The sequence below is a fragment of the Anomaloglossus baeobatrachus genome, chromosome 7 (genome assembly GCF_048569485.1).
Source record: "Anomaloglossus baeobatrachus isolate aAnoBae1 chromosome 7, aAnoBae1.hap1, whole genome shotgun sequence".
NCBI lineage: Eukaryota > Metazoa > Chordata > Amphibia > Anura > Aromobatidae > Anomaloglossus > Anomaloglossus baeobatrachus.
Window position 1 is genome coordinate 272389013 of NC_134359.1, and position 24071 is coordinate 272413083.

The 24071-nt window shown below is 49.3% G+C and overlaps 1 protein-coding gene across 2 annotated transcripts in view; it reads left to right on the plus strand.

Annotated features, from left to right (window-relative positions):
* PRKCB (protein kinase C beta) overlaps positions 1 to 24071 on the plus strand; it is a 210484-nt gene that overhangs the window by 151057 nt on the left and 35356 nt on the right. For both annotated transcript variants that reach the window (XM_075318130.1, XM_075318129.1), the window contains exons 9-11: positions 11004 to 11150; positions 21705 to 21878; positions 22164 to 22255. In XM_075318130.1, the coding sequence (XP_075174245.1) occupies positions 11004 to 11150; positions 21705 to 21878; positions 22164 to 22255 (413 nt within the window). The remainder of the gene's footprint in view (positions 1 to 11003; positions 11151 to 21704; positions 21879 to 22163; positions 22256 to 24071) is intronic.

The window sequence follows — 24071 nt, forward strand, 5'->3', positions numbered from 1 at the left end:
TGTATATAGGAGACTGAGCCCCCACTTAGTCTCCTATATACAGTATGAGCCCCCACATAGCCTCCTATATACATCATGCGCCCTCCCACATAGCCTCCTATATACAGCATGCGTCCTCCCACATAGCTTCCTATATACAGCATGCGCCCTCCCACATAGCCTCCTATATACAGCATGCGCTCCCCACATAGCTTCCTATATACAGCATGCGCCCTCCCACATAGCTTACTATATACAGCATGCGCCCTCCCACATAGCTTCCTATATACAGCATGTGCCCTCCCACATAGCTTCCTATATACAGCATGCGCCCTCCCACATAGCCTCCTATATACAGCATGCGCCCTCCCACATAGCTTCCTATATACAGCATGCGCCCTCCCACATAGCTTACTATATACAGCATGCGCCCTCCCACATAGCTTCCTATATACAGCATGCGCCCTCCCACATAGCTTCCTATATACAGCATGTGCCCTCCCACATAGCTTCCTATATACAGCATGCGCCCTCCCACATAGCTTACTATATACAGCATGCGCCCTCCCACATAGCTTCCTATATACAGCATGCGCCCTCCCACATAGCTTCCTATATACAGCATGCGCCCTCCCACATAGCTTCCTATATACAGCATGCGCCCTCCCACATAGCTTCCTATATACAGCATGTGCCCTCCCACATAGCTTCCTATATACAGCATGCGCCCTCCCACATAGCTTCCTATATACAGCATGTGCCCTCCCACATAGCTTACTATATACAGCATGCGCCCTCCCACATAGCTTTCTATATACAGCATGCGCCCTCCCACATAGCTTCCTATATACAGCATGTGCCCTCCCACATAGCTTCCTATATACAGCATGCGCCCTCCCACATAGCTTCCTATATACAGCATGCGTCCTCCCACATAGCTTACTATATACAGCATGCGCCCTCCCACATAGCTTCCTATATACAGCATGTGCCCTCCCACATAGCTTCCTATATACAGCATGTGCCCTCCCACATAGCTTCCTATATACAGCATGCGCCCTCCCACATAGCCTCCTATATACAGCATGCGCCCTCCCACATAGCTTCCTATATACAGCATGCGCTCTCCCACATAGCTCCCTATATACAGCATGCGCCCTCCCAGATAGCTTCCTATATACAGCATGCGCCCTCCCACATAGCTTCCTATATACAGCATGCGCCCTCCCACATAGCTTCCTATGTACAGCATGCGCCCTCCCACATAGCCTCCTATATACAGCATGCGCCCTCCCACATAGCTTCCTATATACAGCATGCGCCCTCCCACATAGCCTCCTATATACAGCATGCGCCCTCCCACATAGCCTCCTATATACAGCATGCGCCCTCCCACATAGCTTCCTATATACAGCATGCGCCCTCCCACATAGCTTCCTATATACAGCATGCGCCCTCCCACATAGCTTCCTATATACAGCATGCGCCCTCCCACATAGCTTCCTATATACAGCATGCGCCCTCCCACATAGCTTCCTATGTACAGCATGCGCCCTCCCACATAGCTTCCTATGTACAGCATGTGCCCTCCCACATAGCTTCCTATATACAGCATGCGCCCTCCCACATAGCCTCCTATATACAGCATGCGCCCTCCCACATAGCCTCCTATATACAGCATGTGCCCTCCCACATAGCTTCCTATATACAGCATGCGCCCTCCCACATAGCCTCCTATATACAGCATGCGCCCTCCCACATAGCTTCCTATATACAGCATGCGCCCTCCCACATAGCTTCCTATATACAGCATGCGCCCTCCCACATAGCTTCCTATATACAGCATGCGCCCTCCCACATAGCTTCCTATGTACAGCATGCGCCCTCCCACATAGCTTCCTATGTACAGCATGCGCCCTCCCACATAGCTTCCTATGTACAGCATGCGTCCTCCCACATAGCTTACTATATACAGCATGCGCCCTCCCACATAGCTTCCTATATACAGCATGTGCCCTCCCACATAGCTTCCTATATACAGCATGCGCCCTCCCACATAGCTTCCTATATACAGCATGTGCCCTCCCACATAGCTTCCTATATACAGCATGCGCCCTCCCACATAGCTTCCTATATACAGCATGCGCCCTCCCACATAGCTTCCTATATACAGCATGCGCCCTCCCACATAGCTTCCTATGTACAGCATGCGCCCTCCCACATAGCTTCCTATATACAGCATGCGCCCTCCCACATAGCTTCCTATATACAGCATGCGCCCTCCCACATAGCCTCCTATATACAGCATGCGCCCTCCCACATAGCCTCCTATATACAGCATGCACCCTCCCACATAGCTTCCTATATACAGCATGCGCCCTCCCACATAGCTTCCTATATACAGCATGCGCCCTCCCACATAGCTTCCTATATACAGCATGCGCCCTTCCACATAGCCTCCTATATACAGCATGCGCTCCCCACATAGCCTCCTATATACAGCATGCACCCTCCCACATAGCTTCCTATATACAGCATGCGCCCTCCCACATAGCTTCCTATATACAGCATGCGCCCTCCCACATAGCTTCCTATATACAGCATGCGCCCTCCCACATAGCTTCCTATATACAGCATGCGCCCTCCCACATAGCTTCCTATATACAGCATGCGCCCTGCAACATAGCTTCTTATATACAGCATGCGCCCTCCCACATAGCCTCTTATATACAGCATGCGCCCTCCCACTTAGCTTCCTATATACAGCATGCGCCCTCCCACATAGCCTCCTATATACAGCATGCGCCCTCCCACATAGCCTCCTATATACAGCATGCGCCCTCCCACATAGCCTCCTATATACAGCATGCGCCCTCCCACATAGCCTCCTATATACAGCATGCGCCCTCCCACATAGCTTCCTATATACAGCATGCGCCCTCCCACATAGCTTCCTATATACAGCATGCGCCCTCCCACATAGCCTCCTATATACAGCATGCGACCTCCCACATAGCTTCCTATATACAGCATGCGCCCTCCCACATAGCCTCCTATATACAGCATGCGCCCTCCCACATAGCCTCCTATATACAGCATGCGCCCTCCCACATAGCCTCCTATATACAGCATGCGCCCTCCCACATAGCTTCCTATATACAGCATGCGCCCTCCCACATAGCTTCCTATATACAGCATGCGCCCTCCCACATAGCCTCCTATATACAGCATGCGCCCTCCCACATAGCCTCCTATATACAGCATGCGCCCTCCCACATAGCCTCCTATATACAGCATGCGCCCTCCCACATAGCCTCCTATATACAGCATGCGCCCTCCCTCATAGCTTCCTATATACAGCATGCGCCCTCCCACATAGCTTCCTATATACAGCATGCGTCCTCCCACATAGCTTCCTATATACAGCATGCGCCCTCCCACATAGCTTCCTATATACAGCATGCGCCCTCCCACATAGCTTCCTATATACAGCATGCGCCCTCCTACATAGCCTCCTATATACAGCATGCGCCCTCCCACATAGCTTCCTATATACAGCATGCGCCCTCCCACATAGCTTCCTATATACAGCATGCGCCCTCCCACATAGCTTCCTATATACAGCATGCGCCCTCCCACATAGCCTCCTATATACAGCATGCGCCCTCCCACATAGCCTCCTATATACAGCATGCGCCCTCCCACATAGCCTCCTATATGCACTATGAGCCTCTCATAGCCTTCAAAATGTTGCATGAGCTCCATCATAGCCTGCTGTTTACATTTCTGAGCCCCAACATAGTAGCTTATATCCCTTATATACAGTATGAGCCCACACATAACGCCCTATATACATTACAAGTCTTCATACAGCCTCCTACATAAATGTAAAAAAAACACCACATACCTCAAACCCATTCACCACTATTCTGCACCATACTCCAGTGCGCTGATGTGACATTATCCCGTCTGCTGAGCCTCACACTGATTGGATGAAGACCACGCCAGTGATCCCTCCTCCACCAATGTGGATATAGCAATTTTACTTTTTCTGTTTTTTTTTTTTCTTATCGGCACTAAAAAATGGCACAGTTCTTTGTGGATTTGACTGGAAAATACAGATTTGCTTTGTAATAAAAAAAAAAAATCTGCAATAGATCCGCTGCACTTGGAAATACTCTTTTTGGAAACGGATAAGAATAACTTTTCTTCATTCTAACACAAAAACTGAGGAATATATGTTTTCTAGTGTGCCTAGTGAGCGAGGAGGGGAGAGACTATGCATTTTCGTGAAGCCTGGGCGACCGTGGGATACAGTAACTTGCAAAAATGACCCATATACAAGATGAGGAAGAAACTTATCCCTGTAGATATAAACTTTTTTTTTTGCAGCTCCTCGGGGGCTGGGCTTCTGAGCTGCTTTTCCCCGCCCCTGAGGAGCTGTTACTGCTGTTTTCAGCTTTTTAATGGCCAAAGGGACTCGACAAATAGTTCTAATGTGATAAATGTTCTACTTTTGAGATTTGGCTTTATCCACTCCATCAGTCACTTTCTAATCTCGAGCAAGTTACAATTATGGCGCGAGACCAGAGAAATGACAACTTCCAACTTGTTTTGCACAAGTAATAAATGGCGGATTTCTGTTTTCTCAGGAAAAGTCATTTGAGGGTAAGTGGATGATTTTTTTTTTTTTTTTTTTTTAAAGCTTCGGCAACAATGACTACATTTTATATTCTAAAACATCAGACCGTGTTTTTGGAATATTTGAGCGGTTTCCATGGTAACCAGATGCTTTAGAAATTTTACACAAAGTATTGTTCGTCGCCCGTTGTGAGCGGCGCGCGTAGCAGGTCCAACAGCTCGTATGTTGTGATGAAAGGGCTATTTTTGTTCACTCCTCACATTCATTTTGCCATTCAGGAAATAAGATCGACATCTCCGCGGTTTACTTGTGTTTTTTTGTTGTTTTTTTTTTTCCTTTCCTTTCACAAAATTTGTACCGCAAACATATGGAAGTGATGATTTATTCAGTCTTTGGTCCCCAAATAAAGGTCTGATCACAGGGTTATACTTATCAAAGTGGAACCCAGCAGTTCAGTCTTCCTGCGGCGCCACCACAGGGGAAACCAAGTACTACACATTAATAGGTTCCTGGCGAAAAGTACAGGTGCGTCAGGTCCTCTTCTCTGTTTTCTCAATGAACAGTCAGATCCTCTACTGAAAAATTCCCTTAACCCTAATATTTCCATTCACTGACTGCAAGCAAAGATCACAACAGTCTTCGGTATTTCGAATAAAAACATTGAAGTGATGAATCTTGCAAAACCACCTACAGGCTATTGTCAAGAGTTTGTTTTTAATAAGCACTTTATGGGCATGCTCCACTTCAATATGAATTGATTCTTTTTGTGTGCTGTTCTTGGTCAGCATTCTACCAGCACTATAGGAGTAGGAACTTTCTAACCTCAATTCCCAGCATGCTTTGCACATGCCATTGTCCATGGAATTGCCTGCCCGAACTGAAAATAGGCCAACCCTCTACTTCCTGTAGAGAGAGGCCCGCCTGCCACTTCCTGTAGAGACGGGGCCCGCCTGCCACTTCCTGTAGAGACGGGGCCCGCCTGCCACTTCCTGTAGAGACGGGGCCCGCCTGCCACTTCCTGTAGAGACGGGGCCCGCCTGCCACTTCCTGTAGAGACGGGGCCCGCCTGCCACTTCCTGTAGAGACGGGGCCCGCCTGCCACTTCCTGTAGAGACGGGGCCCGCCTGCCACTTCCTGTAGAGACGGGGCCCGCCTGCCACTTCCTGTAGAGACGGGGCCCGCCTGCCACTTCCTGTAGAGACGGGGCCCGCCTGCCACTTCCTGTAGAGACGGGGCCCGCCTGCCACTTCCTGTAGAGACGGGGCCCGCCTGCCACTTCCTGTAGAGACGGGGCCCGCCTGCCACTTCCTGTAGAGACGGGGCCCGCCTGCCACTTCCTGTAGAGACGGGGCCCGCCTGCCACTTCCTGTAGAGACGGGGCCCGCCTGCCACTTCCTGTAGAGACGGGGCCCGCCTGCCACTTCCTGTAGAGACGGGGCCCGCCTGCCACTTCCTGTAGAGACGGGGCCCGCCTGCCACTTCCTGTAGAGACGGGGCCCGCCTGCCACTTCCTGTAGAGACGGGGCCCGCCTGCCACTTCCTGTAGAGACGGGGCCCGCCTGCCACTTCCTGTAGAGACGGGGCCCGCCTGCCACTTCCTGTAGAGACGGGGCCCGCCTGCCACTTCCTGTAGAGACGGGGCCCGCCTGCCACTTCCTGTAGAGACGGGGCCCGCCTGCCACTTCCTGTAGACAGAAGGGAGACCCCTAGTGGTAGATAGTGTGGATTAATTTATCTCTCAAATCAGATCAATTTGTCTGCAGTTATCGGTATACTCAGTCGGAGCGCCACTTTATATTCCCAATGTACAATAACTGGAATTCAGCTACATCTAGGGAGCCCATGGGTGGAGTCTTCTCCGGAGGACATTGCGCCGGCTGCCATGTCTTCCTGGGTGCAGTCTTCTCCGAGGACATTGCGCCGGCCGCCATGTCTTCCTGAGTGCAGTCTTCTCCGAGGACATTGCTCCGGCCGCCATGTCTTCCTGGGTGCAGTCTTCTCCAGAGGACATTGCTCCGGCCGCCATGTCTTCCTGGGTGGAGTCTTCTCCGGAGGACATTGCATCGGCCGCCATGTCTTCCTGGGTGGAGTCTTCTCCGGAGGACATTGCTCCGGCCGCCATGTCTTCCTGGGTGCAGTGTTCTCCGGAGGACATTGCTCCGGCCGCCATGTCTTCCTGGGTGCAGTGTTCTCCGGAGGACATTGCTCCGGCCGCCATGTCTTCCTGGGTGGAGTCTTCTCCGGAGGACATTGCTCCGGCCGCCATGTCTTCCTGGGTGCAGTCTTCTCCGGAGGACATTGCTCCGGCCGCCATGTCTTCCTGGGTGCAGTCTTCTCCGGAGGACATTGCTCCGGCCGCCATGTCTTCCTGGGTGCAGTGTTCTCCGGAGGACATTGCTCCGGCTGCCATGTCTTCCTGGGTGCAGTCTTCTCCGGAGGACATTGCGCCGGCTGCCATGTCTTCTTGGGGTGCGGTCTTCTCCAGAGGACACCGGCCGCCATGTCATCCTGTGTGCAGTCTTCTCCAGAGGACATTGCCCCTGCCGCCATGTCTTCCTGGGTGCAGTCTTCTCCAGAGGACATTGCTCCGGCCGCCATGTCTTCCTGGGTGGTCTTCTCCAGAGGACATTGCTCCGGCTGCCATGTCTTCTTGGGTGCAGTCTTCTCCAGAGGACATTGCTCCGGCTGCCATGTCTTCCTGGGTGCAGAGAGGACCCTGGCATCGGCGTCCTGCCATTGCAGCGGGTGTATTGGTTGCGGATTTCCATGTTGCTGTCAGAAGTGATCACAGATGAATATTTCATTGTGGGGAGAGTGCAGCTAGGGACCGCGCTCTGCAGCTTGTCAGATCAGGCTCAGTTCTCATTTTTTCTTCTGTCTCTAATCCCCAGGAACATTATTTAAGCAGCGGCTCCCGGCGGCGGCGCGGCAGTGGATGGGCGTTTGAAGTTCCTGCTCCGGTCTTGATAAATGATATATATATAAAAAAAAAAATGTGAAAAAACCCAGCAGAACCCTTGTTAAGCAGCTCCAGAGGCGGCCTGCATTGAAGGGCTCGCTGGCACATTCTGGGCATCCAAAGCAATTTGTCTTCATAGAGCTTTGCGCGGCTTATTACTTATAGCTCTGCTCTGGTTTAAAGCCGAATATTTCTTTTGATAGGAAAAAAAATCAAAGAGGACAGGGCTGGAGATCGTTCCCACCCCAAACTTACATGAAAAGGGGAACTGGGATAGTAGAGAATTTCATGATACGTGAAAGTTTCCTTCTTTTGATGCAGAAACTATGTTCTTGGCAGTAGCTTTTGGAACAAGTCTGTGATTCTGTGCTGATTAACGTCTTGTAGCTATTGAGGCTCCACTTTCCAAATTCCCTACTTTAACTTTTAGCTAAATGATGACATATTGGTTATTGGAAGCCACCACTAGAGGGAGCTCACTGTATAATGTGCATACATTGGACTTATGCACTGAGCTCCCTCTAGTGGTGACTATAGGTAGTATTTATTTTTATTTTTTTTAGCTTTGAAATAGTATGATAACAAATGAACATTTTTTTAACCTATAAATGATGTTTCTAGCTATAAAATGGTGGTAAATGTCTATTAGGTTTGAGCCGTGGGATCTGAATCCATCTTGAAAATCTGACCTTGTCGCTTGCTGCCAGGTCTGAGTTTGCACACCTCTCTCCTTTTGACTTCTATGGGAGTAGCAGGTGCAACTTAACCAGTTTAGGACCTCCAAATAAGCAAGTAAGGGTGTTTGTGTGCAGACTAATGCACTAGACTATGCATTGACGTAACTACAGTTTGATGGGCCCAGGTGCAAAATTTGGACCTGGGACCCCCCCCATCCCTGCACGTTAGTCAGATGCATGTATACATTGTGTTCTAAATCCTATATAGCCATACATGATGCCCCCCACATTATGTAGTCATGTCCCCCATCCAGTTCTAATGTACCCCATCCTGGGCTCCTTCCTGGTATATATGTTCCCCATCCTGGTATATATGTCCCCCCATCCTGGTATATATGTGTCCCCCACCATCCTGGTATATATGTGTCCCCCACCATCCTGGTATATATGTGTCCCCCACCATCCTGGTATATATGTGTCCTCCACCATCCTGGTATATATGTGTCCCCCCCCCCCCCCATCCTGGTATATATGTCCCCCCCCCCCCATCCATCCTGGTATATATGTGTGTGTTCCCCCCCCTCCATCCTGGTATATGTGTCCCCCCCCCCCTCCATCCTGGTATATATGTGTGCCCCCCCCCATCCTGGTATATATGTGTCCCCCCCCATCCTGGTATATATGTGTCCCCCCCATCCTGGTATATATGCTCCCCCCCTTTCATCCTGGTATATATGCTCCCCCCCCTCCATACTGCTATATATGTCCCGCCCCCCCATCCTGGTATATATGTTCCCCCCCATCCTGGTATATATGTGCCCCCCCCCCCCCTCCATACTGGTATATATGTCCCGTCCCCCCCATCCTGGTATATATGTTCCCCCCCCTCCATACTGGTATATATGTCCCATCCCCCCCATCCTGGTATACATGCCCCCCCATCCTGGTATATATGCCCCTCCTGGTATATAGTCCTCCTTCTGGTATGTATGTTCCTCTTCTGGGCCCTCCTGGTATATATTGTCCTCCTCCTGGTATATACTGTACTTGCCACCGTGCCCATTACCACGCTGCATGGTGTCCTCCACCATAGCCGGCCTGCAATGGCTGGCAGCTTTCATCGGCATCCTTTCTTTGACAATGCCTGATGTCATTGCCATGCACCACCTCAATCATGGGGATGCAGATGACCGCTGCGGCTGGCCGTGTGTATCTCAGTGCAGGGACCCGACAGGTCTCTGCACCGCAATGCATTTCAACTGGATGTGCGGCGGGCCCCCTGCAACCCTAAGCCGTTTTGTGATCCCTGTGACCGCGATCGTTGTGCCTCGGACAGCATGGCTTCCCTGTGCAGAATAGGCAGAGGGTATTTTTGTTGGATTCCTGTACCCCCTATATATTTTTTTATTAATTTTAGGAGCAGGATATTGTTTGCTTGTTTTCTGGCAGCGCTGGGGCTTTAAGCCGAGTCTGCAGGTGACCTTGAAAGGGGTGCAAACAGCCTTGCCATAACAAATTAGCTGGGGCTGCGGCGGAGAGATTGCTCAGGAGCCTGTTATCTGCGGGAGCTGTGAGCAACACACAAATTGAAGAGCTCAGAATCGGGGCTAATGGAATTTCATGGCAGACTGAACTCTCTGCTGCCGTCTCAATATGGCAGCATCTCCAGAAATTAAAAGAGAAAATCAGCAGAAGCGCGCCATGTCCAAAAGCCAAAGCCTGCCAATTACAGCGCCACGGAGGCAATTAGAGGGGCGCAGCAGGGGCTCCCGAACTCCGCAATGGGACGTTGATCTGCACACGAGGCCTGAGAAATGTCATATCCCGGCTCCCAGGATCTTCTCCAGCCTGTGGCTCGCCAGCTGTTGCAAAACTACAACTCCCAGCATGCCCCGACTGCTTGCGGCTCCTATAGCAGTGGAAATCCGTTCATGCAGCTCTCCGCCTGAGAACTTACACTTTGTCGCAGTACAGTCAATGGCCGACCACGTGCCCCCTCCCCCCAAAAAAAAAAAAAATGAGCAGTTATAAAAGTGGGGCAGCATTTTCCTAACTGCTCTTCAATCACAAAGGGTCACAGATGTCCGCCCCCTTTATCTGATGTTGGTGTTATGCTAAATTTATAGACCTTTCTGACATCCTGGTTTTCAAACTGTCGGTAAATAGTAAAAACATTACATTTTTATCCGATTCCAAGAAAAAGATTTAAAAGGAATCTGCCAGCATATTTTTGCTATGTAATCTGAGAGCAGCAGTATGTAGGGGCTGAAACCCTGAGTCCAGCGATGTATCACTTATTCGGCTATGCGCTTCTGTTTCCATCAAATCAGCAGGAGATAATCACTACAGAACTAGGTGCCTCCTAGTCCTCCTGTGTGACCCTGCCCCCAGTACTGATACAGAGAAAGCAGCCAATCAGTGGTGTGGGCGGGGTCTACACAGCTCAGCATTCAGAGATCTGCAGCAGAAAAAACTGGGATTGTATCAAAATGACGGCATGCAGACTAGGAAGTGACCCATCACTGGAATCCGGCTCTCGGCCCCTACATCATTCTGCTCTCAGATTACATAGTAAAAACCTGGTGGCAAAGTCCCTTTAAATCTTGAAGTGTAATAGATATTTGTAGAACTTGCTTTTGATAATCTTGCGTTGATCTTAAAGGATATGTGCATATTTGCAAGCATCTGATCTTTTCCAGCTCCTGTGCTGGTGTGTTTTAGAGGTAACATGCTTTATTTCTTTTAGAGAGCCAAAATTGGCCCCAGCAACAAAGCGGCAGAAGAGAAAGTGTCAAATCCAGTGGCCAAAATTGACAGCAATGGAAACAGAGACCGAGTAAAAGCGTCAGATTTCAACTTTCTGAAGGTTTTGGGTAAAGGAAGCTTTGGCAAAGTGAGTGACATGTAACTGACAATACAATAATTCTATTGCAAGATGTAAGAAGATGCCCGTCCTGTAAAGGATATCCGCATTTATTTCCCTCTGTGCATGCTCCCATTCTTTCTCCCTTTTTTGTGTTTTTAGACTGTTATCCCCTCTTCTGTACATAATCATTATTCCCCCTTCATGCTTGCCCTTCTTTGTCATCTCTGTGCATGCTCGCCCTCCTCCCCACCTCTGTTCATGATGGCCCGCCTCCCTACCTCTGGGCGCGCTCGCCCTCCTTCTCCCCACCTCTGGGCGCGCTCGCCCTCCTTCTCCCCACCTCTGTTCATGATGGCCCGCCTCCCTACCTCTGGGCGCGCTCGCCCTCCTCCTCCCCACCTGTTGTGCACGCTCGCCCTCCTCCTCCCCACCTCTGCGTACGCTCGCCCTCCTCCTCCCCACCTCTGCGCACGCTCGCAATCCTCCTCCCCACCTCTGCGCACGCTCGCCCTCCTCCTCCCCACCTCTGCGCACGCTCGCCCTCCTCCTCCCCACCTCTGCGCACGCTCGCCCTCCTCCTCCCCACCTCTGCGCACGCTCGCCCTCCTCCTCCCCACCTCTGCGCACGCTCGCCCTCCTCCTCCCCACCTCTGCGCACGCTCGCCCTCCTCCTCCCCACCTCTGCGCACGCTCGCCCTCCTCCTCCCCACCTCTGCGCACGCTCGCCCTCCTCCCCACCTCTGCGCACGCTCGCCCTCCTCCTCCCCACCTCTGCGCACGCTCGCCCTCCTCCTCCCCACCTCTGCGCACGCTCGCCCTCCTCCTCCCCACCTCTGCGCACGCTCGCGCTCCTTCTCCCCACCTCTGCGCACGCTCGCCTTCCTCCTCCCCACCTCTGCTTGCGCTCCTTCTCCCCACCTCTGCGCACGCTTGCCCTCCTCACGCTCCTTCTCCCTACCTCTGCGCATGCTCGCCTTCCTCCTCGCCGCCTCTGGGCGCGCTCGCCCTCCTTCTCGCCACCTCTGGGCGCGCTCGCCCTCCTTCTCGCCACCTCTGGGCGCTTGCCCTCCTTCTCGCCACCTCTGGGCGCGCTCGCCCTCCTTCTCGCCACCTCTGGGCGCGCTCGCCCTCCTTCTCGCCACCTCTGGGCGCGCTCGCCCTCCTTCTCGCCACCTCTGGGCGCGCTCTCTCTCCTTCTCGCCACCTCTGGGCGCGCTCTCTCTCCTTCTCGCCACCTCTGGGCGCGCTCTCTCTCCTTCTCGCCACCTCTGGGCGCGCTCTCTCTCCTTCTCGCCACCTCTGGGCGCGCTCGCCCTCCTTCTCGCCACCTCTGGGCGCGCTCGCCCTCCTTCTCGCCACCTCTGGGCGCGCTCGCCTTCCTTCTCGCCACCTCTGGGCGCGCTCGCCCTCCTCCCCCACCTCTGGGCGCGCTCTCTCTCCTTCTCGCCACCTCTGGGCGCGCTTGCCCTCCTTCTTGCCACCTCTGGGCGCGCTTGCCCTCCTTCTCGCCACCTCTGGGCGCGCTCGCCTTCCTTCTCGCCACCTCTGGGCGCGCTCGCCCTCCTTCTCCCCACCTCTGGGCGCGCTCGCCCCCCCTCCTCCCCACCTCTGGGCGCGCTCGCCCCCCTCCTCCCCACCTCTGGGCGCGCTCGCCCTCCTTCTCCCCACCTCTGGGCGCGCTCGCCCTCCTTCTCCCCACCTCTGGGCGCGCTCGCTCTCCTTCTCCCCACCTCTGGGCGCGCTCGCTCTCCTTCCCCCCACCTCTGGGCGCGCTCGCCCTCCTTCCCCCCGCCTCTGGGCGCGCTCGCCCTCCTTCTCCCCGCCTCTGGGCGCGCTCGCCCTCCTTCCCCCCGCCTCTGGGCGCGCTCGCCCTCCTTCTCGCCACCTCTGCGCATGCTTTTTTTTTTTTTTTAATCGACTCCAATTTTCGTACTCTTGTTACCTTTTCTTCTTTTGCTCACCGTCCCTCTTATTGTTGCTGGTCTTCTGTCTCCTCCTTTCCTTGTCTTTTTGTTACCTTCACCATAGTGGGAAAAAAAGAAAATCCTTTTTGACTGTTTTTTGTTTAAGATGCGTTCTTCTCAGCAGCAGTCCTGTGAGAGGGGAAGAGAGCGCACAGCTCGGGAAAATAAATATCAATACTCTCTTTGGACTGTGCCTTTCACTTGACCCCTGAACACCCACGGGGACTGGAAACACAATCCATTGAAATCCGTGGAGGTGATGAATGTAAACGGTTTCCAGCGCGGCTCCTGCGAATGTAAACGGTTTCCAGCGCGGCTCCTGCCTCCTTTGTAAGGAAACAAACCGCTGGATGAACACATTGTGTATCCCTCTCCTAAAAACATAAGTAAACGGATGTCCTTCCACCTCCAGACTCTCGAATGGCAGATCTTCCTGGCTGTACCGCAGGGCTAAAGAACTAGATTTCCCAAGTAATAGAGTGAACTTTCTAGTTATCACCCAGCTTTTCCATGATCCAACATCACTTACAAATAGCAGAAGAGAACAAGTCAATCAGAAAGTATAACTATTTCAATGAAAACCTGCAGCTGCTTCTCCCTCCTCTCCCTTCATTTTTGTCTATACCCTTACTGTATTGCACAAAATGTATTTTTTTCGGTAATTAAGAATGTTCTTGAGAAATACTTGTCACCTAGTTTTACACACAACACGCAGACTGTTATGGCGGCCTCAGGCTCTGCTCACACTGCAGAGTCTGACACTCCGTCCGATGGTTTTTCTGGTGTTTCTTATTGACTCAAGCATCCATGGGCGTCGACCTGCTGTCTGCTGATTCATAGACAGGATAGCAAGAGTTAACCTCTCATAGTTAAGCTTCTTTGACCACATGTTGTAAGAAAGCCAATGCATTTTTAGGCTGGAGGAAATCTTCCACCTATGCCAACTATAGTTTATACTGTGTTGGTCTGTGAGTTGCTGGAGAACAAGTTGGTTTGTGCTTGGTGTTGTTGCGGAGTTACCCGTTGTCTTGTTTTCCTCCTAATCTCTTATTGTATTATACCTCTGTGTGTTCATGCTGTTTGAAAGAGTTTTGGTTACCCTGTTTTTTTTTATATCTGTGGGTTAAATCCTACTCCTGTCCTGGCCGCTTGAGGGGGAGGGGTGAGGCTATAAGATCTAGCACTGATCAGGAGCAGGGCAAGGAAGATGGCTCAGACATCCCCCACCATTAGAGATATCTCTGAGAATAGGGATTGCACAGCGCCCCCTAGTCTGAGGGTTATACCTTTCTGTGTGCGTGATGTGTGGCATAGTTTTGGTTTCCCCTGTTTGTCTATTTTTGGGGGTTAAGTCACGCTCCTGTCCCAGCTCCCCCTGGGGAAGGGGCTATAAGATTAGAGCTAGTCAGGAGTAGGGCCAGGAAGGCGGCTCAGACATCCCCACCTTTAGGGGTATCCCTGAGATTAGGGATAGCATAGGGTTTGAGGGTCAGCTTCGGGTCCTGCTATCTCATAGTCCCTCACGAGAATACAAGAGAGCAAATCATTAGGGGAAGGCAAACTACAGGCGAGCAAAAAGACCACACACACACACACACACACACACACACACACACACACACACACACACACACACACACACACTCTTGATAGCATATATTTCAGTGGTCCCTAAGCTGTTATGGAGAGTGACTGAATACTTTTAATGTAAATCAATCCCTCTAAAAGGAGAAAGTTGGTTGATAGAATTACATGGGGCAATTGCTAATAGCACAATTCCCTAATATTTGGGGGGGAAAAAACTAAATATTTGCAGTTGGTGAGTTCTGTTACATTCTGGCTTTATACGTGCGGCGGGTGCAGAATGAGCTTTTCGCTTATTTGGTCCGTTACACCTGTTTTTCTAGGAAAATCCTTTTTTTTTTAATTTTTTTTTATTGTTGAATAGGGAAAAAAAAAGTTTCCCTAATGAGGTGTATTCATTTACAAAGGTAATTGTGTTCTCTGCTGAACCCACATCTGTTCACTTTAGAATGAGAATTTTGCATCCGATGGGAAAAAAAAATTACAAAATTGCTGGATTTTCGGGATCCCCCTCCCCCCCAACGATGCAGCAACCAGATTGTCGACTCCCACCCGCAAAGAGTTAAAGAGTCTATAACACAAAAGAGGCGCTGCAGGCCGGTGACTAGAATTGGGAGCACTTTAATGTGCAAAACAAAAGCCGGCGAGCGCATTCATCAGCGGAGCTTGTCCTGTTTATTGCAGCCGGCGAGCACCTAATCTGCCATCCGGGGGGAGGCGTACAGCAGCTGGGGGAATAATGGCCGCACTCTCACAGATTCTCTTCTTTAATTGAGCAAACATAAAGGAAAACATTATTAAAAAAAGGGGAGAAAAGCGGGTGACAGAACATTATAAATATGCAAATGAGCATTTGGAGGGCTGCGGGCCCTGATTAGCCGCCGCTCCTCACCTGCCTGAGATGGGCTCATTGTCTTGTGTGAGAGCTAGCAGGTAGCGCGCTGGCAGCCGTTCTGTCATTTCCCTCTTCTGACTCTGATCGCAGATAACGGCCGTCTTATTTTACCGCGACGCGGAATCTTCACATCCAATATCCCATTATGTTCTGCCATAAATTTCTCACTTATAAAGTGAATTTTAACCCCCTCCCCCCAAAAAAAAATATCATCCTGGAGGCTTTGATGTGATCTTTTTCAGTCTTTTCAAATGCCTAATATGGTTCACAAAATGAAATGCATACCGTATTTTTCGGACTATAAGACTCACCTGACCATAAGATGCACCCTGGTTTAAGAGGAGGAAAATAGGAAAATAAAATTTTAAGCAAAAAATGTGGTCATGACACACTGTTATGGGGCGAGGATCTGCTGCTGACACTGTTATGGGGGTAATGTCCTGCTCCTATGCTTCCCATGCTGCTCATGTGCTTCCCATGCTGCTCATGTGCTTCCCATGCTGCTCATGTGCTTCCCATGCTGCTCATGTGCTTCCCATGCTGCTCATGTGCTCCCCATGCTGCTCATGTGCTCCCCATGCTGCTCATGTGCTCCCCATGCTGCTCATGTGCTCCCCATGCTGCTCATGTGCTCCCCATGCTGCTCATGTTCTCCCCATGCTGCTCATGTGCTCCCCATGCTGCTCATGTGCTCCCCATGCTGCTCATTTGCTCCCCATGCTGCTCATGTGCTCCCCATGCTGCTCATGTGCTCCCCATGCTGCTCATGTGCTCCCCATGCTGCTCATGTGCTCCCCATGCTGCTCATGTGCTCCCCATGCTGCTCATGTGCTCCCCATGCTGCTCCTGTGCTCCCCATGCTGCTCCTGTGCTTCCCATGCTGCTCCTGTGCTTCCCATGCTGCTCCTGTGCTTCCCATGCTGCTCCTGTGCTTCCCATGCTGCTCCTGTGCTTCCCATGCTGCTCATGTGCTTCCCATGCTGCTCATGTGCTTCCCATGCTGCTCATGTGCTTCCCATGCTGCTCATGTGCTTCCCATGCTGCTCATGTGCTTCCCATGCTGCTCATGTGCTCCCCATGCTGCTCCTGTGCTTCCCATGCTGCTCCTGTGCTTCCCATGCTGCTCCTGTGCTTCCCATGCTGCTCCTGTGCTTCCCATGCTGCTCCTGTGCTTCCCATGCTGCTCCTGTGCTTCCCATGCTGCTCCTGTGCTTCCCATGCTGCTCATGTGCTTCCCATGCTGCTCATGTGCTCCCCATGCTGCTCATGTGCGTTCATACTCACCTTACCTCACCTCACTCCCTGCAGCACCGCTCCTCTTACCGTCTATGTCAGCGGCAGCCGTCCCCCGTTCCCCTGCAGGCTGCAGCATCGCGATATCCTCCGGTCTGTGCCGACGGCTGCGTGAGGACACGTGCGCATAGCGATGACGTCATTGGTGTGCGCCCCGCTAGCCTCCACGCAAGTCAGCTGACCGGCACAGGACAGGAGATCACGGTGCTGCATGGGGACGGTGAGTACACTGATTCACTGCCCCCCGCACTGATGATGATGTGCGGGGAGCAGTGAATACAGCCGCACATGATCACTCCAGGCTGCAGTTGCCAGGGGTGATCGTGCGGGCCAGCTGTTTATCCCCCGCCTATTACCCCACCCCACCTGTCAGTGCCGGCTTCAGCGCTGAGAGATGATGGGCGTGCATATTAAATGAGCGGGTCCACGTGGTCACGGCAGACTGCTACAGCCTGCTCATTCCCCACAGCCCTATAATCAGACCATAAGACGCACCCCCACTTTCCCCCAACATTTGGGGGGAAAAAAGTGCGTCTTATGGGCCGAAAAATACGGTAATTTAAAGAGGGAGGAATCTCGCAATAATCTTTTTTTCTTTCACATTGCAGTTTTAAGTGTTAAAAATTGGACCATAATCTCTTTTTTTGCCATCTTGGAAGCATTCATTTTATTTCCCTAGGACACTGAGAACAATGGATTTTGTGGGAGAGGGTGTGGCTTAACACAAGTACCCGCCCCGAGGATCATTTATTTTAAATAAATTTCAAATATCTACATATTCTTTCTACCATCCTGGAAGCAGTTATTTTATTTCCTCTACTTCTGCATTAGGAAGTTGAGAAGAATAGTGGGTGGTGCTTAATGCAAAACCCGCCCCTGAGGATCATATATTCTAAATAAATTTCTACATATTCTTTTTACCATCCTGGAAGCATTCATTTTATTTCCTCTGCATTAGGAAGCTGAGAACAATAGTTAGTGGGTGGTGCTTAACCTTAATACCCGCCCTCGAGGTTCATTTATTTTGACTACATAGGTTTAAAAATATTTACACCACCTTTTAGCCATCCTGGAAGTATTCATTTTATTTCCCCTGCTCCTTCCTGTGTTAGGAAGATAAGCACAATAGATTTAGTGGCAGGAGCTTAACACAAATACCCACCCCCTAGGAGCATTTATTGTAGCTAAATAGGTTTTAAAATGCTTCCAGGATGGAAAAAAATGAGATTATGTAGATATTTTTTTATCTATTCCATTAACACAAATACCTGCCCCTGAGGAGGCGCATTTATTTAAAGCTCCACCCTCTGCCACTAAATCTACTGTTCTCACAAATTCCTAACACAGGAAAAAGCATGGGAAATAAAATTAATGCTTCCAGGATGGCAAATAGATTATTTTCTTTGTGCCTTCCTACTTTAGGAAGCTGAGAACAATACATTTAGTTGCAGAGGGTGGAGTTTAACCCTAATACCCGCCTCCGAGGAGAATTATTTTTTAACTAAATAGGTTTAAAATTATCTACATAATCTCTATTTTGCCATCCTGAAAGCATTAATTTTATTTTCCTTGCTCCTCCTGCGTTAGGATGCTGAGAACAATAGATTTAATGGAGCTTAACTCAAATACCCACCCCTGAGGATCATTTATTTTAACTAAATGGGTTTAGAAATATCTACATCTCCTTTTTGCCATCCTGAAAGCATTAATTTCCCCTGCTTCTTTCTGCGTTAGGAAGCTGTGAATAATAGATGTAGTGCCAGAATGTGTAAATTAACCCAAATTCCTGCCCCTGGGGAGTTTTTATTGTATTTAAATTTAAAAAGGTTTTAAAAATATCTACATAATCTCCTTTTTGCCATCCTGGATGCATTAATTTTATTTTCCCTGATCCTCCTGAGTTAGGAAGCTGAGAACAATACATTTAGTGGCAGAGGGTGGAGCATTTCAAAAATACCCGCCCCCGAGGAGCATTTATTTTAAATAGGTTTAAAAATATATATGATTAGTTTATTAAGTTCAGTCTGAGATTTTTAATTTTTTTTTCCCCTTTTTTTTTTCTTTGGTACACAGCTTTAAATCCTGTCCATAGACACTTAAAGGGAGCCAGCCAACAGGATTTTTATATATAAAGTAAAGCCAGTGCTATACTGGCGCTAGGATGCTGAATCTAAGCATACCTTCAGTTCTGAGATTGAATATATTATTTCAGAAATATGTGCAAGTAAAGTTCCAGCAATGCACTGCTGTTTGACAGGTGCAACAGGAAGGGAATATGTGCGTCAGGTCTTGCTATCTATTCCTGCCCCTGTCTGCCTGCCTGACCTGCCTCCCTCTGTTGTCAGCATAAACGTTAATTTTGGTTGCAGATGGGCAGGAATAGATAGCAAGACTTTACCCACATGTTCCCTTCCTGTTCCCTTCCTGTTGCACCTGTGAATCAAATAGCAGTGCATTGCTGGAAGTTTACTTGCACATATTTCTGAAATAAAGCATCCAATCTCAGAACAAAAGGTATGGTTAAATTCAGCATCCTAGCACCAGTATAGCACTGTCTTTACTTTATATATGAAAATCCTGATGAGTGGTTCCCTTTAAAATGCTGACCGACTGCTGCGATTTCTAGATGGAGCCTGGTGACGCTGCAGACTGTTAGGTTATGTGCACACGTGCTTTTTTCATGCTTTTTTTTTTTTCTTGCACGTTTTAATAAATACTGCAAGAAAAAACGCATCCGCGTAAAGTCTATGAGGATCCTGAAGTGTTGTCCCCACGTTGCTTTTTTTTTCCTTGCAGATTTTGGTGCTGAAAAAAAGCAGAATGTCAATTTTTCTCCAATCTCAATAGATAAAAAAAACGAACGAATAAATGCATAAACATCGCAAAAATACACTTTTTTTTTTCCTGCCAAGAGATGCAGATTTATGTGCAGAAAAAACCTGCTACGTGTGCATGTAGCCTTAGACTATGTGCACACAATGCATTTTTTTGATGCAGATTTTGAATGTTTGTTTTTTTTGGTAGAAACCTGCAGTTAACAAAGTCCGAGATTTTTATGAAGTGCTTTTTTTTTTTCCTTGCAGATTTGGTGCAGCAAAAAAAATCTGCAGCATGTCAGTTGTTGGGGCATTTTTTTCCTGTGTTTTTTTAGCCCTTCCAGCCATTGACATCATCAAAAAAAAGTCATGGAAAAAAAACACATTGAAAATGAACTAAACATGCATGCCTTTTTCATTGTCTTTCTGCCAAAAGGTGCAGATTTCATGCGGAAAATTTCTGCACCAAATCTGCAGCGTGTGCACACAGCCTTAATCTTTGAATTTGTAAAAAGGGTTTTCAGTTAAAAGAAAAGAGTAAAAGGCCAAAATTAAGCATTAGTTGACCAAAAAATATTCAGCGCCAACAAGTTTTTTACTTCTTCGTCCCTCCTAATACACTAAAAAACAGGCTGAGGTGGACTCCCTCTTCAGCCATTAATTGGTTTAACCGTAGTGTAGATCAACATGAAATCAAGATTGTCAGCTGCTTAGGTGGCACAATAATTGATTGGCTACAATTTCCACACCCCTGAGGAGCACAGCTCAGAAAAGTGACTCCTGCTCATCCCTAGGACCAGCGAGTGCTGATGGCAGCTAGTAAGTAAATCTTTTAGTAAATTGAGCACCAGTACGGCTTATTCAACAATGAATATCACAATGGTCACACCCCCGAGGAACACAACTTGGAAAAGTGACTCCTGCTCATCCCTAGGACCTGTGAGTGCTGATGGCAGCTAGTAAGTAAATCTAGTAAAGTGCGCACCAGTACGGCTTTGTCACCAATGCATATCACACTTGTCACACCCCTGAGGAGCACAACTCATAAAAGTGACTCCTGCTTATGGCACCTAGAAAGTAAATCTTCTAGTAAAGTGCGCACCAGTACGGCTTTGACACAATGAATATCACAATGGTCACACCCCCAAGGAACACAACTTGGAAAAGAGACTTTTACTCATTGTTAGGACTGGTGAGTGCTGATGGCACTTAGTAAGTTCATCTTCCAATAAGGTGACCGCTAGTAAGGCTTTGTCACCAGTGTATATTGCAATGGTCACATCCCCGAGGAGCACAACTCAGAAAAGTGACTCCTGCTCATCCTTAGGACCAGCGAGTGCTGATGGCAGTTCATCTTCTAGTAAGGCAACCACCAATATGGTTTTGCCACGAATGCATATTGAAATGGTCACACCCCCGAGGAACACAAAAATGACTCCTGCTCATCCCTAGGACCAGCGAGTGCTGATGGCAGCTGGTAAGTAAATCTTTTAGTAAAGTGAGCACCAGTACGGCTTATTCAACAATGAATATCACAATGGTCACACCCCCGAGGAACACAACTTGGAAAAGTGACTTTTGCTCATCGTTCGGACTGGTGAGTGCTGATGGCACTTAGTAAGTTCATCTTCTAGTAAGGTGACCACCAGTAAGGCTTTGCCACCAGTGTATATTGCAATGGTCACACCCCCGAGGAGCACAGCTCAGCACAGTGATTCCTGCTCCTTTGGGACATAGGGGGCAGTCTTTTACTCTAATTCTTCATTCAGATTTGTATTTTCTGTAGACACAGCTGCTCTATTTTTATTTTTTTTTCCAGTGCTGTTCATGGAAAGTCGGGTGAACAATATATCATAACGCCCCGATCTCTATCAGAACATTTCAATTTTCTGGTTTAATGATCCTAGAAAAGGCTGAATGCATTTCTAACCGCTTCACCTTCACTTTCCCGCAAAACAAACTGTATTTATTCTTGGAGATTCCTGAAATGAAGGATTCATGCTGATAGCGTTTGCCTCTCTAATCGCAGGTGATACTGGCGGAAAGGAAGGGGGCCGACGAGCTGTATGCAATAAAGATCCTGAAGAAAGATGTGGTGATTCAGGACGACGACGTTGAATGCACAATGGTGGAGAAGAGAGTGCTGGCCATCGGTGGGAAGCCGCCGTTCCTCACACAGCTGCACTCCTGCTTCCAGACCATGGTATGCTCCTGACGTCCCCTTTTTAAACAATATGTTTCCATCTTATAACCCCCTCAGTTCGTAATTGGGGGACGTCCAACTCCAGGGACCCCCACCAATCGTCAGAGCCGCCAACACATTGCCCCCATTTGGCTGTGTCTGGTCCTGCAGTTTGGCCTCCTGCCTGCCTGAATGCAAAACTGGGCAGCACTATGAATGCAGCTCTGAGGGATGATGTCCTCTTCTCTGTAGACTTGTCTCGGTGCAGGTCTTTTTAATGCACGTCATTTTTGTGACTTTTTGCAGGACCGACTCTATTTTGTTATGGAATTTGTCAACGGAGGCGACCTGATGTACCAGATCCAGCAAGTCGGGAGATTTAAGGAACCACACGCAGTGTAAGTAACGGTGCTGAGGTCTGAGGCCACATTGAGGTGTGACACTGCATACGGCACAAGGAAGAGGTCAAAATGGTGTATTGAAAATGAGACCAGGAGGCACAGAAATCTGTCCATAGGCTGTAAATGGCAAGCCCGCTCAGCTCCACAGCGCCACTCTTGCCTTTAGGCTACAGCTGGTATTGCAGCACAGCGCCACTCTTGCCTTTAGGCTATATCTGGTATTGCAGCTCACCTCCACAGCGCCACTCTTGCTTTTAGGCTATATCTGGTGTTGCAGCTCAGCTCCACAGCGCTACTCTTGCCTTTAGGCTATAGCTGGTATTGCAGCTCAGCTCCACAGCGCCACTCTTGCCTTTAGGCTATAGCTGGTATTGCAGCTTAGCTCCACAGCGCCACTCTTGCCTTTAGGCTATAGCTGGTATTGCAGCTCAGCTCCACAGCGCTACTCTTGCCTTTAGGCTATAGCTGGTATTGCAGCACAGCGCCACTCTTGCCTTTAGGCTATAGCTGGTATTGCAGCACAGCGCCACTCTTGCCTTTAGGCTATATCTGGTATTGCAGCTCAGCTCCACAGCGCCACTCTTGCCTTTAGGCTATATCTGGTATTGCAGCTCAGCTCCACAGCGCCACTCTTGCCTTTAGGCTATATCTGGTATTGCAGCTCAGCTCCACAGCACCACTCTTGCCTTTAGGCTGTATCTGGTATTGCAGCTTAGCTCCACAGCGCCACTCTTGCCTTTAGGCTGTATCTGGTATTGCAGCTCAGCTCCACAGCGCCACTCATGCCTTTAGGCTATAGCTGGTATTGCAGCTCAGCTCCACAGCGCCACTCTTGCCTTTAGGCTATAGCTGGTATTGCAGCTCAGCTCCACAGCACCACTCTTGCCTTTAGGCTATATCTGGTATTGCAGCTTAGCTCCACAGCGCCACTCATGCCTTTAGGCTATAGCTGGTATTGCAGCTCAGCTCCACAGCGCCACTCTTGCCTTTAGGCTGTATCTGGTATTGCAGCTTAGCTCCACAGCGCCACTCATGCCTTTAGGCTATAGCTGGTATTGCAGCTCAGCTCCACAGCGCCACTCTTGCCTTTAGGCTATAGCTGGTATTGCAGCTTCACTGCACTCTTATACTTAGGCTGTATTTGTTATTACACAGCTTACTTCTTTTTTTTGGGCCAGGTTAGTGTTGAAGCTCAGCCCTTTGGCGCCACTCTTGCCGTTAGGTTACTTTTTGTATTGCAGAATTGACCTAAGTGGCTCCACAACCTATGGACAAAAGTGTCAACATAAGAAAGAAGACTTTTTATTTTTCTAATATCATACTACTTTCTTAAAGGAGTTGTCCAAGATTACACTATGTGCAGAATTATTAGGCAAATGAGTGTTTTGATCACATGATGCTTTTTATACATGTCGTCCTACTCCAAGCTGTATAGGCTGAGAGCCAACTACCAATTAAGTAAATCCGGTGATGTGCATCTCTGTAATGAGGAGGGGTGCGGTGTAATGACATCAACACCCTATATAAGGGGTGCTTAATTATTAGGCAACTTCCTTTCCTTTGGCAAAACGGGTCAGAAGAGAGATTTGACGGGCTCTGAAAAGTCCACAATTGTGAGCTGTCTTGCAGAGGGGTGCAGCAGTCTTGAAATTGCCAAACTTTTGAAGCGTGATCACCGAACAATCAAGCGTTTCATGGCAAATAGCCAACAGGGTCGCAAGAAGCGTGCTGGGCAAAAAAGGCGCAAAATAACTGCCCATGAATTGAGGAAAATCAAGCGTGAAGCTGCCAAGATGCCATTTGCCACCAGTTT